Here is a 16,298-nt window from a genome sequence, read left to right on the forward strand (position 1 = left end):
GAAAGTAGTGAACAAACATCAGATACACCGCGAGCAACTACACAGCAGCTACGTTGTAGGTTACGTTAGCACGCTGCTAACGTTAGCTGCGAAGCTAACGTGCAGAGCGTCAAACAGCTGTAGTAACAACTCTGCTACTTTACAGTTAACATCACAACAACAACATATCATGGCTAACTAGACAGTGAGCTGAATGTCAGCAGGTAACGTTACAGTTTATGTGAGGCAGCGCTGATGTTACTCACCTGTCTTACTTACTTTTATATTAAATGTCCTGCTAACTTTGTCCTCTCTGGATGTTTCTTGGTCACCTCTCCGTCTCCACTGTGTTTGTACCAGAGTTTCTCGCTCCAACAGCGTCACTACATAACCCAGCGCCCCTCTGTCTGACCGTGAACACGCATGAATGCTCCCTGTCTCTGATTGACTGGAGCATTGTTGTGTATTTATCAGCTCAATCTCAGAGCCAGGCTGTGCATTGTATTGAAGCCATACAGTCTATGATTGAAGCCGAACTTTTTTTCAGCGCGCACTTAGAAGGGACAGCTAGCGGATAGTGAGGAGAGGTTTGGTGATTTTGAGAAAAAATGTTTTGGCTTATTATCGCTTACTACACTGTTAAGCCCACGTGTGCTCCAAATAAGCCCACGTCATCATGTATTTACTAAATATAAAAAATATTGATTTCAAAGAATTAAAAACAGCAATATATGTATTCAGTAACATGTTAAATATTAAAAAATTAGGAAAAAAACCCTCTTGAGCAAAATCTTAAAGGTCTGACTTCAGATGTAACCTCCTTTGTAATCATCAACATTTTCATAAGTAACTGTAACGGATTACGGTTACATTTATTTTGTAAGTAAGTTAGAACTAGTTACTCCCCAACACTGATTGCAAATAGCATTGGTATAAAGTCAAGGGGTTTGAAATGTTAGCAAAGACGTTAGCAGTGCTCTCTAAACTGAGGCACGTTGCTGATTGCTGAATTCTTTGGAGCCATTTCTAAACAAACTAACACTTCCAATGAAGTTATGTGACTCATTGACATGTTTTAATAGTTCTTGGACAACGATGGAGGTCTGTGGGAGTAAAGAATAAGAGATATCAGGCTTTATGGGATCAGTATATTGTTCGTTTGACTCTGCACATAAGATTTGCAGACATGTCCTGTAGTGTTGTGTAGTGCTGGAGAACAACAAGAGAATCATTTCTGAAGATATTTAAACTGTGGTATAAATTTAGCCACAATGCAATAATCTGTACTAATAAACTGGGTTTCTGTGGCTTTTCTCTAGAATTGCTACATCGCTCTTTGCGGCCACATCCTAATCGGAAAACCAGTCATTACAATCTTTGAATTCCAACATAAAAACCCACAATTAATACCAGAGATCACAATCTGAATGCCAAAGTCCATTGCACAGTATTTCCCTCAGTCTTTATCTGGAGAGGTCAGCATGCCTCTGGTGTTAATCATAGAATTCAAAAAGCTACTTGTGTACATTGCAGTTCATTAGCAAAGACAATAAATCCTCCCTTGTAATAAAACATTACATTATTGTACATTACATTATTTCACAACACCATGTAACTTTCATTTCTTTCTTCTCTTTGAGGAAATAACATTTTCTGATATTGCAGAAGAGAAAAAGAAGTTATTACAAAGTTACAAAAAAGGGAAGTGGAGCCTGGGAAACCAGATAGGTTGAAATCTGAAAAAAAAAGAAAAAAACCCTGAACCAAAATGAGAACCTCTGTGGCTGAGATAGTTCAGTGGCCTTTCTCTGTCACTTTGTACTCTTTCATCTGTCAGTCAGTTTAAATGGAATAAAAAGCTTTGAATGATCCAATAGAAATAAAGAGCTGTGATGGAAATAACTGTGCACTATACTCTGCTGCTCTAATCAGCCTTAAATCTGAAAATATAGTGAGGTTAGAATTAGGCCTGCACGATTAATCGAATTTTCATCGTCATCGCGATGTGAACGTTCGCGATGAACCCATCGCAAAAGCTGGTCTGTAATGCGATAAATTGGCCACGCACACTCAGCGTGGCATTCCGACATTTGGCCAATCAGATGCAGCCCTGGACACTCGGGCCATGCATGCGCACACCTGGAGTGACGAAGATGGCGGAGGCAGGAGGAGAGCATGCGAGGGATGCGGAGGAAACGCTTGTGCCAAAAACAAATAGCACCTCTGCTATTTGGCAGTACTTCGGATTCAAAAAAGAAGACAACCTACAGAGTCAGGTATTGTGCAGGACCTGCAGGGCGGTTGTTGCAACATCCAGAGGTAACACCACCAACCTCCATCACCACCTGCTGCACCACCATAAAGAGCTGCACGAGCAGTTCAAGGCCAGTCAATCGAGAGCGCCTAGCAGCAGTAAAGCAACGCGACCATCACTGCAGCAACAGTCCATTGCTCAGAGTTTTGTGAGACTGACTCCATATGAAAAGTCCTCTAAACGACACATTGAAATAACAGAGGCCATAACCCACTGTTTGGCGAAGGATATGATGCCCACTAACACCGTGACCAGACCCGGATTTCTGAGTCTAGTTCACAAACTCGATCGACGATATGAGGTGCCATCACGGACTTATTTTTCTGATGTTGCTATTCCAAATCTGTATGAAAAGTGCAGGACGACGGTGGAGTCGGAGCTGGACCAGGTCGAGTACTTTGCCTGCACCACAGACCTCTGGTCCAGCCGAACCACAGAGCCCTACATCAGTCTCACTGTACACTTTTTGGACCGGGAATTTCAGCTGAAAACACGGTGTCTCCAGACACAGTATTTTCCAGGAGAACACACCGGCGAGAACATTGCTTATGGGTTACGTGAAGCTTTGACCAGCTGGCATCTCGGAGAGGAGCAACTAACCTGTGTGACCACTGACAACGGAGCAAATGTTGTTAAGGCCATCGAGCTTAACCACTGGGTCAGACTACAGTGTTTTGGGCACCGGCTGCATCTCGCTATCGGTAAGTCTATTTGCTGTACGTGAAATTATTATCAGTAATTCACCAGTACTTGTTCAAGAGCAATGAATAGATCTTATTAAAAAAAAGCTTCATAAAAGTTATAAAGTTAATTTCCCCCACCGCATGGCCAGCCCTGAAACAGGCTTACTGTCACATGCACACTGTATGGTCTACTAAATGAATACAATTATTGATTTTGAGCTCATTCAAAATAAAATAAAATGACATATTAATCTGCCCCATAAAGCACACGTACACTGTGCAACATACCTGTGCATTATTTATTTAGCTATTATTTGCAACATACTGTGAGTTATTTAGTTTCTTTTTAAACTGCACGTAAGCCCTTTTTATGCTGTTTTTTGATCGATCAATGTGGTGCTACAAACGAAATTTCGTTGTTTTTATATGCAATGACAATAAATCTAATCTTGTAATAATCCATAAATTATGACTTAATAGTCATTGTAGTTAACTTGCATGTAGTCTCTGAATTATTGTGTAGTAAATTATGCATCTGAAATTAGTATATATATTTTTTTAATTTTGCAAATGTTACAAAATTGCAATAATGCTAAAATTTTTAACTTGTTTTTGTATTTTCATGTTTTTCAGAAAATGCTCTTAAAGATGACAGGCGCATTGCCCGTGCTACTGGGCTGTGCAAAAAAATGGTGGGACATTTCTCCCACAGTTGGAAGCAGAAGACAGCTCTCAGGAGAGCACAACAGAAGCACAACCTTCCAGAGCATGCCCTTGTCACTGAATGCCCAACCAGGTGGGGCTCAAAACAGAAAATGATGGGGAGGATCTTGGAGCAGCAGCGGGCCTTATCTGATGTCCTCTCAGCAGACCGAAAAACACGGCATCTGGATCCCTCCTGGCAAGACCTGGAGGTAATTGAATCTGTGAATCTGGCATTACACCCTTTGCAAGAGTTCACTGATGCTCTTTCAGGGGAAGGCTATGTGAGCGTTTCATATGTGAAACCAGTCCTCCATCTCTTGAAGACATCAGTTCTTGCAGGAAAAGAAGGTGACACAGATTTAACCAAGGATATCAAAGCAAAAATCCTGGACTACATGAATACAAAATATGATGACCCAGCAACACAAGAACTTCTAGATGTTGCATCATTCATGGACCCCAGGTTCAAGAGCAGCTACATCAGTGTCGAGAAGGTCCAAGACATCAAGACCAGGGTGATGTCGGAGATGAAGGATACATCGCAGAAGGTAACTATTAGATTATAAATTTCAATGGAACGAGCAGTGGTGGGATACAAGATTATGATCAGATTATGTATTATCTAAGTGATTATGCAACATGTTTTTTTCTCTCTGTTTCAGGAGGGAGAAGATTCTCAGGCCAAAAGTGTAAATCCACCCATCGACAAGAGGGCAAAACCATCACTGGGCAGTTTGCTCAAAAGTAATCCAGGTCCAACCTCCACCACATTCGACATGCAGATGGAGCAAGCTATTGAAGCTGAAGTCAACAGCTACCTACTGTCCCCCACCATTGACAGTGAGGCAGACCCGTTGACTTGGTGGAAACTCCACCACTTGACTTACCCGAAGCTGAGTAAACTAGCTCGGCGGTATCTGTGTATACCTGCCACTAGCTCACCCTCAGAGAGGCTCTTTAGCACATCAGGGAATGTGGTAACATGTCAGCGTGCATGTTTGAAACCTACCAAAGTTAACATGTTGGTGTTCTTGGCTAAGAACTTGCCCTGAGAAAATAGTAAAGGGAGTTGCTTACTCCTAGTGATATTTTTTCTCCACTTCATTTAACTGCATTTTTTTTCCTTTTCTATAAGCCCCCCACACCAAGTATTTCATGTTTCTAAGTCATGTTTTTGTTTTTGTTGAGAGCAGGGGGAGTAAACTGTAATTTAGTGGAAAGTTTTACAGTATTTTATTTATTTATTTAAGCTCTTTTCCCCCCTGAGATTCTCTTACTTAAAGAGATACTTTATGTTTTGTTGAGAGCAGAGAAAGTAAACTTATTACATATAATAACATGTGCAAATTAATGTGGGTTATGTGGGTTTTGCTCAATAAAAGCATGCACAAGAATATTATTTTCTCTTTTTTTATTTAATTACAATCAGCTATTCAGTGTTTTAGAGTACCTAAAAGCAGGGAATTTTTTAAAGCTGAAAATCTGAAAGAGACGAACTGTATGCAAACTTTAAATATTTTCTTATTTATCGCAAGTCATCGTCATCGCAATATTGAACAGTGTGATCGCACATCGCACATTTTGCTGATATCGTGCAGGCCTAGTTAGAATAATAATTTGTCTGATATCCAATTTGTGTTTGCTTAAAGTTAAATTACCTTCTTGACCCTCCTGTTGTCCTCGAGTCAAGGAAGGAAAGGAGGGAGGAAGGAAGGAAGAATGAAGAAAAGGAGGGAGGAAGGAAGGAAGAAGGAAGGAAAGGAGGGAGGACGGAGGAAAGAAGGAAAGGAGGGAGGAAGGAGGGAAAGAGGGAGGGAGGGAGGAAGGAAGAAAGGAGGAAGGCGGGAAGGAATAAGGAAGGAAAGGAGGAAGGAAGGACGGAAGAACGAAGGAAAGGAAGGAGGAAGCAAGGAAGGAGAGGAGGGAGGAAGCAAGGAAGGAAAGGAGGGAGGGAGGAAGGACAGACTGAAGGAAGGAAGGGAGGAAAGAAGGAACACTCAAAACAGATAGGGTCAATTTGAGCCGGGAGGACGACACAAAGGTTAAAAGTTTCATCTAATTCATTACATTTAAAAAAAAAAAATTAACTGACGGATCACATTTGCAGAAGTTGTACCGGACCACGATTGTCTTCATATTAGTTATGATGTCACAAATCATGCTCGTACATATGCTCGTTAAACTGTTAATCTATGTTGAGCACAGAAAAACTTAAACTCCTTCAGCAGATGAATGTGAAAATAAACTCTGCATCACATTGAAGAAAACTTTTTTATTTATAGATATTACTGACATTTTAAATACAGGAACTGAAAACAGCAAAATACCACACATGATACATACGATAATTATAAATAGTCTGTCTCATAAATAAACACTCCATTTTAAGACGTGTAAATGTTTAACAATATTATCAAAAGTGCAAGTTTTTCTGGAGTCAGTATATTGTGATGCCTCTTGTGCTCGACCCTTTATAAGATAAGTGCAATTTTTACTCAGTCCTTCTGGGATATTTCCAAGATGAAGCTTCCTTTTTGTTGTTGTTTCATTTCCCCCTTTTTACTGTTTCCTGTTCAGTTTGTCTTCTTCTAATACCTGGAAAGCTAAGAGTAAACTAAACTGAATAAAAATTAAACTAAAACTACTTAATCACTTGTTAAACTAACTAAAACTAAATAAAAATAAAAACGAATGACATTTTTAAAGAACTTTTTATTTGAATCATGCATTTCATGTACAATTAATAAATAAAAGAAAGAAAAATAAATACATACATAAGTAAATAAAAATACACCTACCATGGAAAAACAAGCAGTAAGCTAGGGAAAGTACACACACCAATAATAACAGAGAAAGGAAATGAAACTAATGAATATTTCTGATCTGATGTGTCACTCTGTTTTGACTTTTGCTTGGGAATAATGAAAAAGCAACTTGTAAAACACCATTTTTGAGTGAAACAGAACTTTAAATGATGTTCATATTAGTGTAAGGAATGTTTACAAGGACAGCTGATATATTTCCTAATTGAACAAAACAAAGCTCTTTCGCTCCCACTTAAAGATATTAAAATTTGCATGAAGTTATCTAATACAGGTGCAGGATGATGTAACTGTGGAGCCTTGTTTAGTTTGTTTGGTGATTTGCTTAGCGAGGCTGGTTTAGTCCCCTAAATTTGCTTAACTTGATGTTAAATGATGCTACTGGGGCTAAAAGTTAAGCCATGTATCAGGAAACAGAACATATTTGCATTCATGTTAAATCCAACAAAAATGAATAACTGGTCATTGAGATGCAGGTGAGATGATGACTGTCTTTATTCACTCCTGCAGGACAAACAGAAAAACAAGAAGACACTATTTCAAGCAGCGGTGTTTCTCATCATCATCATCATAATTCATTTTCACTTCATTTGTTTAAAACATCCAGGGGGAAAAAAGCACTGAAGGAGAACTCTCATATCACTCAACAGAGCTGAGGTAAATATGCAAACACAACAACTAAAATCAAATAGCAATAAAAGAGGAATACATGAAGTAAAATGAGCAATGCTACAACTTAAAAGTGTAGAAAACAAAAGTTAAAAAGTAATGCTACAATCAACACAAGTAGCAATTAAAACCTTGGAAGTGACTGTTTGGTCTTAATTACCCCCCTTTCCACCGAGCTGGAGCCAGTGCTGGTTCGGAGCTAGTGCTAGAGCCAGTGCTCAGTTGGTGCTAATCCAAGCTCCTCTTACGAACCTGTTGCTTTTCCACCGGCAAGGTACCACACGATTACGTCACTGTATAATGTAGCCAGAGCGCGTCTTTGAAGCACTTCCATGATTCACCAGTGAGAGGCAGCAACATGGCGCAAGGCATCTAGCCTGCCGGAAACGAAGAAGAAGAAAAAGAAGAAGAAGAACTCATCTCTGGCAAAAAAAATAAGATAAAAATAGTAATTTTAATCAACAAATGTTTAACCCTCTGTAAATGCCACCCTAGTCAGCTAATAAATGTTAGTCCCTCTAGCCGGCTAATAAACGTTAACCCCGCTAGCCGGCTAATAAACGTTAGCCCCGCCCCCAGCCCGCTGACGTAATCGGTTCTTGCTTTAGACCAGCAAAGAGTTGTTGCTCGCTCTGGCTCCCGTTCTGAGGCTCGGGGCTGGAGCTTTGGAAAAGCAAAGAACCGGTGCTTAGTCAGGCTCTGGCTCCGAACCAGCACCGGCTCCAGCTCGGTGGAAAAGGGGTAAATGAAGTAATCTTTAAGTACTTTTAAGTATATTCTGTGTATCAGTAAAACACAGAAAGCAGCAACTTCCTGACGCTATTTGAGTTCTTGGTATTTGCAGGATGAACAACACCATTGTGCGCGTACAGTGTTTACCAACATAACAGGAAAGACGTCCTTTAAAAAAACAATGCTGATCTCTCCTCACTGATAGAGCAGGCACGCCACTTTTTTGATATATTATGCAATAGTGTTTCCCATAACTACTTCCAGTTATCAGACTATAGATATGAAACCTAAATATAAATAAAAATAGAAAAAAAGCTGACATCAATCAATCAGTCTTTATTTATATAGCGCCAAATCACATCAAAACTCATCTCAAGGCACTTTTCACATAGAGCAAGTCTGGACTTTACCCTTTAGTTTAATTTAATTTAATTTTAAAGAGACCCAACATTCCCACATGAGCAGCACTTGGCAACAGCAGCAAGTAAAAACTCCACTTTAATGGGAAGAAACCTCAAGCAGAACTGAGCTCTAGGAGGGCGGCCATCAGCCTTGACCTATTGGCGCTGAGAGGAGAAAGAGAGAGAGAGAGAGAGAGAGAGAGAGAGAGAGAGAGAGAGAGAGAGAGAGAGAGAGAGAGAGAGAGAGAGAGGAGGAGAAGAGGGAGACAGACGAAAGAAAGAGGAGAGGGAAAAGGGAGAGGCATTGTGACGAACAGCATTGAAAATAATGTTGTGTACTGTATATGTTCCTGTTGTTTTTACTAGACATGGCAGCCAAAGTAATGTAGTTTCCACTGAATCCACCGTGTGGCAGTGTTCCTCAGTCACCAGAGGAAGTACAGCCGTGGAAATGATTACATCTGATTTTGGCATTCAGTGAAACATTCAAATAACCGCCAACCCCCTGTGAGAAAACACGAACCTCTTCATCAGCCTCTTGAAGTGGAATCTTGACTTCCTGGAGCCACTCAGAGACATCCCGACAGTAACAATAACAGTTTCATGATAATGTTTAAAGCCTTCTATGAATGAAATAGTGCTACTTTCATACAAATGTCATGAATGGCGTGAGTCTCGGAGGACAGGAGCTGCAGCCTTCAGAGTAGAACGCTGTAAACTTCAGGCTGGACTTGAACTTGAATGCAGCATGATTAAACACCTGTGTCTTTGTTAAGTCAGCTGCAGAGAGTCCTTCACTGTTCATCTGCAGCTGGAGGTTTGCATAATGGTCACCTTATTTCTATAGAAGATTGCCACACTTTTAATGTGGTTTTCCTTTCCCAACAGCGACAGACAAGTTCCTCAAAACCTTTGAAAAAAATGAAAGACTGAACAAGACTCAGTACCTTAAAACATTACAGTAAAACAAAGAGACAAGACTTGCTTTCCTACCTCTGTAGCTACTCATCAACTGACTTTACTGAGATCTAATAACTTCTTTTCAGCCTCATCATCCTTTTTTTAAGGGGCAGCTGTTTTTGGCTAACTTAATGTCCAATCTCTGTGTGCCTTAATGGTTTACATCTGCATGTCTCAAAGCAAATTAACCAAACCAAAATCTGTTATGTTTCCATGTAAGGACTATCAAATAAAATCAACAGCAGTCATGTCAGATACGCTGTGTATTTGTGAACATACTTTACATGACTCCTGTGAGAAGAGCAGAGCAATGGATAGAAACCTGATACTTGTGAGACACGTGGATAGTGAAGGGCCACTGAGAGCTATTTAAGTCTTCTGGCATGACTCACCTTTTCTTCTGCAGCACGCATCTCATGTGGAAACTAACCCCCCCACCCCACCCCCCCCCCCCCCCCTGCAGCTTCTACTTCACTTTTAGCTGACAAACTGTTTCATTCACTTATTCCCCCTACTTTGACTCTCACATAGCACATGTTAAATATTCCTTTAGTGTAATTTACAGTAAACCAACAAACTTCATCTCAAACAGGAAGATGTACATAACTGGTTCCTGACAGAATATGAAAACAGACTCAGTCCAGTCAATGTTTTGCAATTCAAACACTGTCAAAAACCCTGTTCTGCTTTTACCTGAATCTATTACTAAGAACTCTTGCGTCAATGCTGTCAAAATATACATATTTCTAAGAATTAGTTGGATAAAAAGTCTGAAGCTCTATTACATCTAAAGCTGTACAGTAACTATGAGGACAGCTACAGTATATTCAAAGAAAGTTGAACAATGTACTGTACAATTTTATATTTTGCTATTCTGGTATATATTACTTGCTGGATTAAAAACAGGATAAGAATGAGATATTGCTTTTTTTTAACTTATTAATCTTATTCTTATTCATTTACTGATTGACAATATACTTTGGTATGTGCAGGGTAGTTGGGGAGGCAGGATATCTGCTCAAATATTAATAATTACTTTGGTGAAATCTCTTAAATGAAGTTATATGAAAGCCCAATAAGATAAAATACCGTTATGGTGTTGGATACTAAACATAGTCAAAGTTCTAAAACTGATTATATATTATATACAAATGCTTCCTGCAAGTCAAAAGCCAGGGTTTCAGTTTAAACTGAAAGCTTTGTTCACAGTGTTTTTTTCCAACCTTGCCGACAAGCTGACCTCAGCATGTTATGTATGTTCTCATAAATAGCCGTCCACTCTACAGCCATGGTTGCTAAGGCTGTTGCTAAGGTAGTTGCTAAATCACGTTGTCCACTCTCATATTTCTGATAAGATTTCTGCTCTAACATGTATGGATTGGAAAAAAAGTGAAATCTTTTACTATTGTTTGTTTATAAGGCCCATAGAAGCTAACCAATCAGCAAGGTCAATGACGTTACCATATATGGTTCCTGCAGGGGTGTCAAAGTCATTTTAGTTCAGGGGCCACAAACGGTCCAGTTTGATCTCAAGTGGGCCAGACCAGTAAAACCATTACATATTAGTAACCTATGAATAATATATAATATACAAACAGTCTATTTACAGTGTATTTACTGTGTAAAATGAGCAATTTCAACAATATTGTCTGTTTTTTCCATATTTTGCACAGAAGCTGCTGTTTTACATAATTTTCAGTATATGAATGTTTTCCTAAAGACCGTGTAAAGTGAATTCAGACATTTTCTTCTAAACACATTAAATAGGTCATAAATGTATTTCTAAAAAAGGTGTAAAAAGCATTTCAACCATTTAGATTTGAATTGTGGAGCTAGGCTTCACAAACTGTGTTTCAAGATTTCTGTGTTCAGGATTTAGTGATTAGCATAAACCCGCCCCTGCTGCTGTAGAGGTATAAATACATTCAGCATACACTACTACTACTACAGTCTACAGTTAGCCAGTTAGCTGAGTTAGCCACCGAGCTAGGGGGCGGGGCATCAGCGGACTCGGCGGGAACTCCCACAGCGTTTGGGAGCAGAGAAAAAGGCTGATTTTTACACAACTTTGAAGCCTAATTTCATATATTTGGCGATTTTTTTTAATCATTCAAATTTGGCAGGGTGGTTAACAACACACGTTTCTGTGGTATGTCAAACTCAGAACACAAATTTATTCTTACTTTACACAGACATTAAATATGTATTAATAATATATAGAGAGAGGGAGTTGTTTTTATGCTCAGGATGGAATAAAAATGTCTGAAGCTGCAAAAAAATTGATAATTGGAAACACTTTTCTGCAATTTTCTCACTTTGCAAACTTATCCAGTGGGCCAGATTGTAACCCTTGGTGGGCCATTTCTAGCCCACAGGCCATATGTTTGACACCCCTGGTCTATAGGGTAAAACATTTTCCAAAAAGTCTATATATAAAAACTCCACATGGTTCCACAACCTCACAGAGAGGCATGGGGAGACTATTTTGGATGTTTATGGAAGTTACCAAATATAGTTATACACCTTTTATAAAGGGTTAAAGAGACAGGTGTTTAAGACAGAGGCTGAACTGAGGGGCTGCAAAAAGAGCCAGAATATAATAAATTGATCATTTTAAAATTTAGTTGGATCAGGCAACAAAGCTTAAAACAATAAAGGTTCAAACAGCTAAACGTCACGTTGTTAAACATTGATTTAAACCACAGACTGTGCTACATAGTATGAAACTTTTTTAGTGTGTGGTTATTTTCACTGAGGTCAGCGTCTCAGAAAGAAAAGGAGAACCCCAACATGACACAGATAAGTGTTCCCACCACTTCATGTGCGTATAGGTTGAACGTTGTATTATCTCCTTACATGAGTTGAGTCTTGTTTGTCTTAGCGTGAGGCCTTTTCAGTCTCAAACAGAGAAAGTCTGATGCTTTGTTTGACATTAAGGATGTGGTTTCTTTAGTCTATGTTGTAGCTGCCACATACAGGTGGTGAGTGAAATGTTGTAACCAGGGCTTGAAATTAACTTTGTGATCTACTAGCCAAGTGGCTAGTAGATCACAAAGTTACTAGCCAACCAGATTTTTTACTAGCCAAAACCAAAACGTTGCTTTACTATTGTATTTGTATTTCATAGGGGTGTGTAGTAGTGTGTATAGTGTGTAGTAGTGTGTAGGGGTGTGACGATACACTCAGCTCACGAGACGAGACACGATATTGGGTTCACAAGATCAAGACGAGACTTTAACTTTATTTTTAAGAAAACTTCAATGAGGAAATAAATGACTTCTTTTATTTGAAATTCACAAAATGGAATTTGAATTGAAATGTTTTAACTAATCATCTTATAATGAATCACTTCAGTTCTACTTTCTAAATATATAATTATCATATGCAGTTTGCAGCACTGTAAAAGGTTTCCCCATATAGATATTTTATATATTGATAATTTTGATATTAATGGAAATAACAACCATAAATACAAAAGTTAGATAAATCACAAATACTAAAAAGTAAATTATAAAGAGTAGAAACAATTCTAATATATAAATATAAATTAAATAAAGAATCTAATTCTCACAAATTATAACATAAAATAAAATAAATATAAAATAAATAAAACAACACAGAAATAAAAGTAAATTGCACAAATCCTGTATCACATAAATACACAAGTAGAACAAAATATAAATTGTGTTATAATTTGTTAGTGACTCATTTTACTTTTGGCATCATTAGGCTTCCATAGCTGCGCTAGATTCCTCCGCTGCTCCTACCTCAGGCTCTCAGTGTAGAGACCTGAGGTTAACCTGCTGCTGCTCCTCTCCTCATCTCATCTCATACTTCTGACTGAGATCTTCTCAGCCGGTAGAAGCTGTAACAAGCTTAATGATCCACATGTGACTTTATAAAAACAACACATGACGAGCGAATGAGCGATAAAAAGCCGATCGTCTTTTTTTTTTTTTTTTTTTTTTTGGTGCGCCCCTTAATTATAGCTTTGCGAGACAATATTCACTTCAACTAGAAATATCGTCGCGTTTTCGTCTCGCGTGGGCCGTCTCGCGCGGGCCGTCTCGCGCGGCACGAGATCTCGTCTCACCCCTACTATTCAGTCTTCTAGCCAAGTGGCGAGACAGCCAAAAATCTGTCTCGCCACTTGAGGAATTTGGGTCGCAAATGGCGAGTGGCGAGTGCTAATTTCGAGCCCTGGTTGTAACCAAAATGGAAATTGTGAGAAAACCATGAAATAAAACCCCTACACTATATATAAAATCCTGTGGTTTTCACTAGAAAAACTAGCAGCTGTGGTGTAAAAAACACACAACAACAACTGTTATCATCTTCACAGAACATCCTGTTAATTTAACAGGTAAAAATGATAAAATTACATTTCAATCTACAGTAGTAAATTCACCATTGGATTTCTGCTGAATTAGCGGTCCTGGTAATTTGCTATTAAACCAATTATTTCAGTTATATTTAGATCGAGCTGTTGCTAGGCTAAGAGATATAGACAACAGATACATTAAATTACATATATGCTCTACATTTAGGATTAGGGGTTGTTTACAAAGGGTTAGGGTTTAGGGTTTAGGGTTAGGGTTAGGGTTAGATAATATTCCAACAATAAAAACCTTTTACAGCTTTCTTAAAATTGACAGGTGCTAAATTAAAAAAACAAAGTGATGGTAACACATAAACACAAATCACTGAGCCTCCAAACTGTAACTCAGATGTTCGACAGATAGGAGGCCTTTAATTTAAAGTTAAGATTGGTGACATTAGGAATACTAATTATTCGTTATGGACAGTCTGTGACGAGCACAGATGTCCAATAACAGAACACCACTCGGGTTCAGATCGGGGGGGCCGTTCCTCCCAATCACAACCTTCACACCCTTCACACGCCTGGTTTAGATTAATGGCTTATCATATACGTTCAGCTGTTTTGGGCACTTTGCTTCCTCTTTAGAAAAAGGAACTAGGAGACCTCACTCCTCACCCCCCCCCACCCCCCCGGTAATACAAAACACACAATGAAAGTCAGGTGTTCTCAAGACCGGACTTGTATATAAAATAGATGCCCTGAACACCTCACCAGGGAGGCGTCCGGGAGGCATCCTGACTAGATGCCCGAGCCACCTCATCTGGCTCCTCTCGACGCGGAGGAGCAGTGGGTCTACTCTGAGCTCCCTCCGAATGACCGAGCTTCTCACCCTATCTCTAAGGGAGAGACCCTACGGAGGAAGCTCATTTCGGTTGCTTGTACCCGCGATCTTGTTCTTTCGGTCACTACCCAAAGCTCATGACCAGAGGTGAGGTTAGGAACGAAGATCGACTGGTAAATCGAGAGCTTTGCCTTTCAGCTCAGCTCTTTCTTCACCACAACGGATCTGTGCATTACTGCAGATGCCGCACCGATCCGCCTGTCGATCTCACGCTCCATCCTTCCCTCACTCGTGAACAAGACCCCGAGGTACTTGAACTCCTCCACTTGGGGCAGGATCTCATCCCCGACCCCGGAGACTCTGCCAGACGTTCCCAGCAGATCCTCACAATACGTTTGGGTCTGTCAGGTCTGACCGGCATCCTCCCCCACCATCGGAGCCAACTCACCACCAGGTGGTGATCAGTTGACAGCTCCGCCCCTATCTTCACCGCAAGTCCGACGACACGACTACAAAGTTAATCATCGAACTGCAGCCTAGGGTGTCCTGGTGCCAAGTCCAATAACAGAACACCACTCGGGTTCAGATCGGGGGGGCCATTCCTCCCAGTCACACGCCTGGTTTAGATTAATGGCTTATCATATACGTTCAGCTGTTTTGGGCACTTTGCTTCCTCTTTACTGGTAATAGAGGGTTTAATTAACCTTCGTGTCGTCCTCCTGGGTCAAATTGACCCCGTCTATTTTGTCTGTTCCTTCTTTCCTCCCTTCCTTCCTTCCTTCTGTCCTTCCTTCCTCCCTCCCTCCCTCTCTCTTTCTTTCCTCCCCATTACCTTCCTTCTTTCCTCTGTACTTATTTCCTTCCTTCCTCCCTTTCTTCTTTCCTCCCTCCCTCCCTCCTCCCATCCTTCCTTCTTTCCTCCCTCCCTCCCTCCTACCTACCTTCCTTCCTTCCTTCCTCCCTTCCTTTTTTCCTCCCTCCCTCCTACCTACCTTCCTTCCTTCTTCCTCCCTTCCTTCCTTGACTTGAGGACAACAGGAGGGTTAAACATCATGTTTGAACAACTTTGCTGATCTTTATTTTGTCCAGAGAAGATGTTTTCATTTCTGTCATAGTATTTAAATAATAAGTTCAGTCCAGTTCAGTTCAGTTCAGTTGCTTTTATTGTCTCCTAAGGGAATCTTGACTTGCAGACATGTTAAAAACTATCAAAAACATAACATAATCACAGACAGCAAACAAGTCTGGCTGAATTAAAACCACAAAAAAGAGAATTTAAGTTATCAGGGTTTAGGGTTATCAGTGTGGCAACAAAGGAGTTTCTGTTCCTGTTACATCTGTTACATCTGTTCTGATTAACCACAGTTCACCCATCTCTGACTCCACTGCTGCTGCTGCTGCCCAGTCAAGGGTTACCACATCATCAGGTTGACTATATCACATTTTTGTATGCCCTCGATCATATATATCCACTTTTTGCAGAAAACCTACAAATCTGGCAACGTTATGAGTTGTTAAAATGGAAAGATCATTTGAAATCTATAACAAAATATTGGTAGGGACAATTCAGCAACAGCTTGACACTGGTGGGAACAACCATATTTTTAGATGACTTTCAAATTCAAAAGCAAGAGCTGTATCGTTCACCATCATTTCCATCTATTAGCATAGTTGTTATGTAACAGTTTCACAATACAAAGACGGAAGTTCAAGCATATTTTGCAATTGTTTAGTACCAAAGTGCCAAAAACTAAAGATTAATTATTTCTCCCTCTCTGTAAATACTTTTAGAGTGAATCTGTTTTTTCTGCTAATCCGCAACCCCAAACAGTCAATGATGATATATGATATATAGGTTTATATGATGTATA

The 16,298-nt window shown here is 39.8% G+C and overlaps 1 protein-coding gene across 1 annotated transcript; it reads left to right on the forward strand.

Annotated features, from left to right (window-relative positions):
* The first annotated feature begins 1,997 nt into the window (after positions 1–1,997).
* On the forward strand, positions 1,998–4,733 carry LOC128379873 (E3 SUMO-protein ligase ZBED1-like). The gene is made up of 4 exons (XM_053339513.1): positions 1,998–2,994; positions 3,610–3,890; positions 4,005–4,229; positions 4,344–4,733. Exons 1-4 carry the CDS (start codon positions 1,998–2,000, stop codon positions 4,731–4,733), a joined length of 1,893 nt encoding a protein of 630 aa, XP_053195488.1.
* The last annotated feature ends 11,565 nt before the right edge of the window (positions 4,734–16,298 follow it).

This window comes from Scomber japonicus, chromosome 19 (genome assembly GCF_027409825.1).
Source record: "Scomber japonicus isolate fScoJap1 chromosome 19, fScoJap1.pri, whole genome shotgun sequence".
NCBI lineage: Eukaryota > Metazoa > Chordata > Actinopteri > Scombriformes > Scombridae > Scomber > Scomber japonicus.

What these genes read in the sequence shown, in the direction of transcription:
- LOC128379873 (XM_053339513.1), top strand. Translation starts at nt 1,998, where the DNA reads ATGAACCCATCGCAAAAGCTGGTCTGTAATGCGATAAATTGGCCACGC. An exon ending in CCGGCTGCATCTCGCTATCG is followed by an intron (nt 2,995 to 3,609) that starts GTAAGTCTATTT and finishes CATGTTTTTCAG; the next exon opens with AAAATGCTCTTAAAGATGAC. An exon ending in TGAAGGATACATCGCAGAAG is followed by an intron (nt 4,230 to 4,343) that starts GTAACTATTAGA and finishes TCTCTGTTTCAG; the next exon opens with GAGGGAGAAGATTCTCAGGC.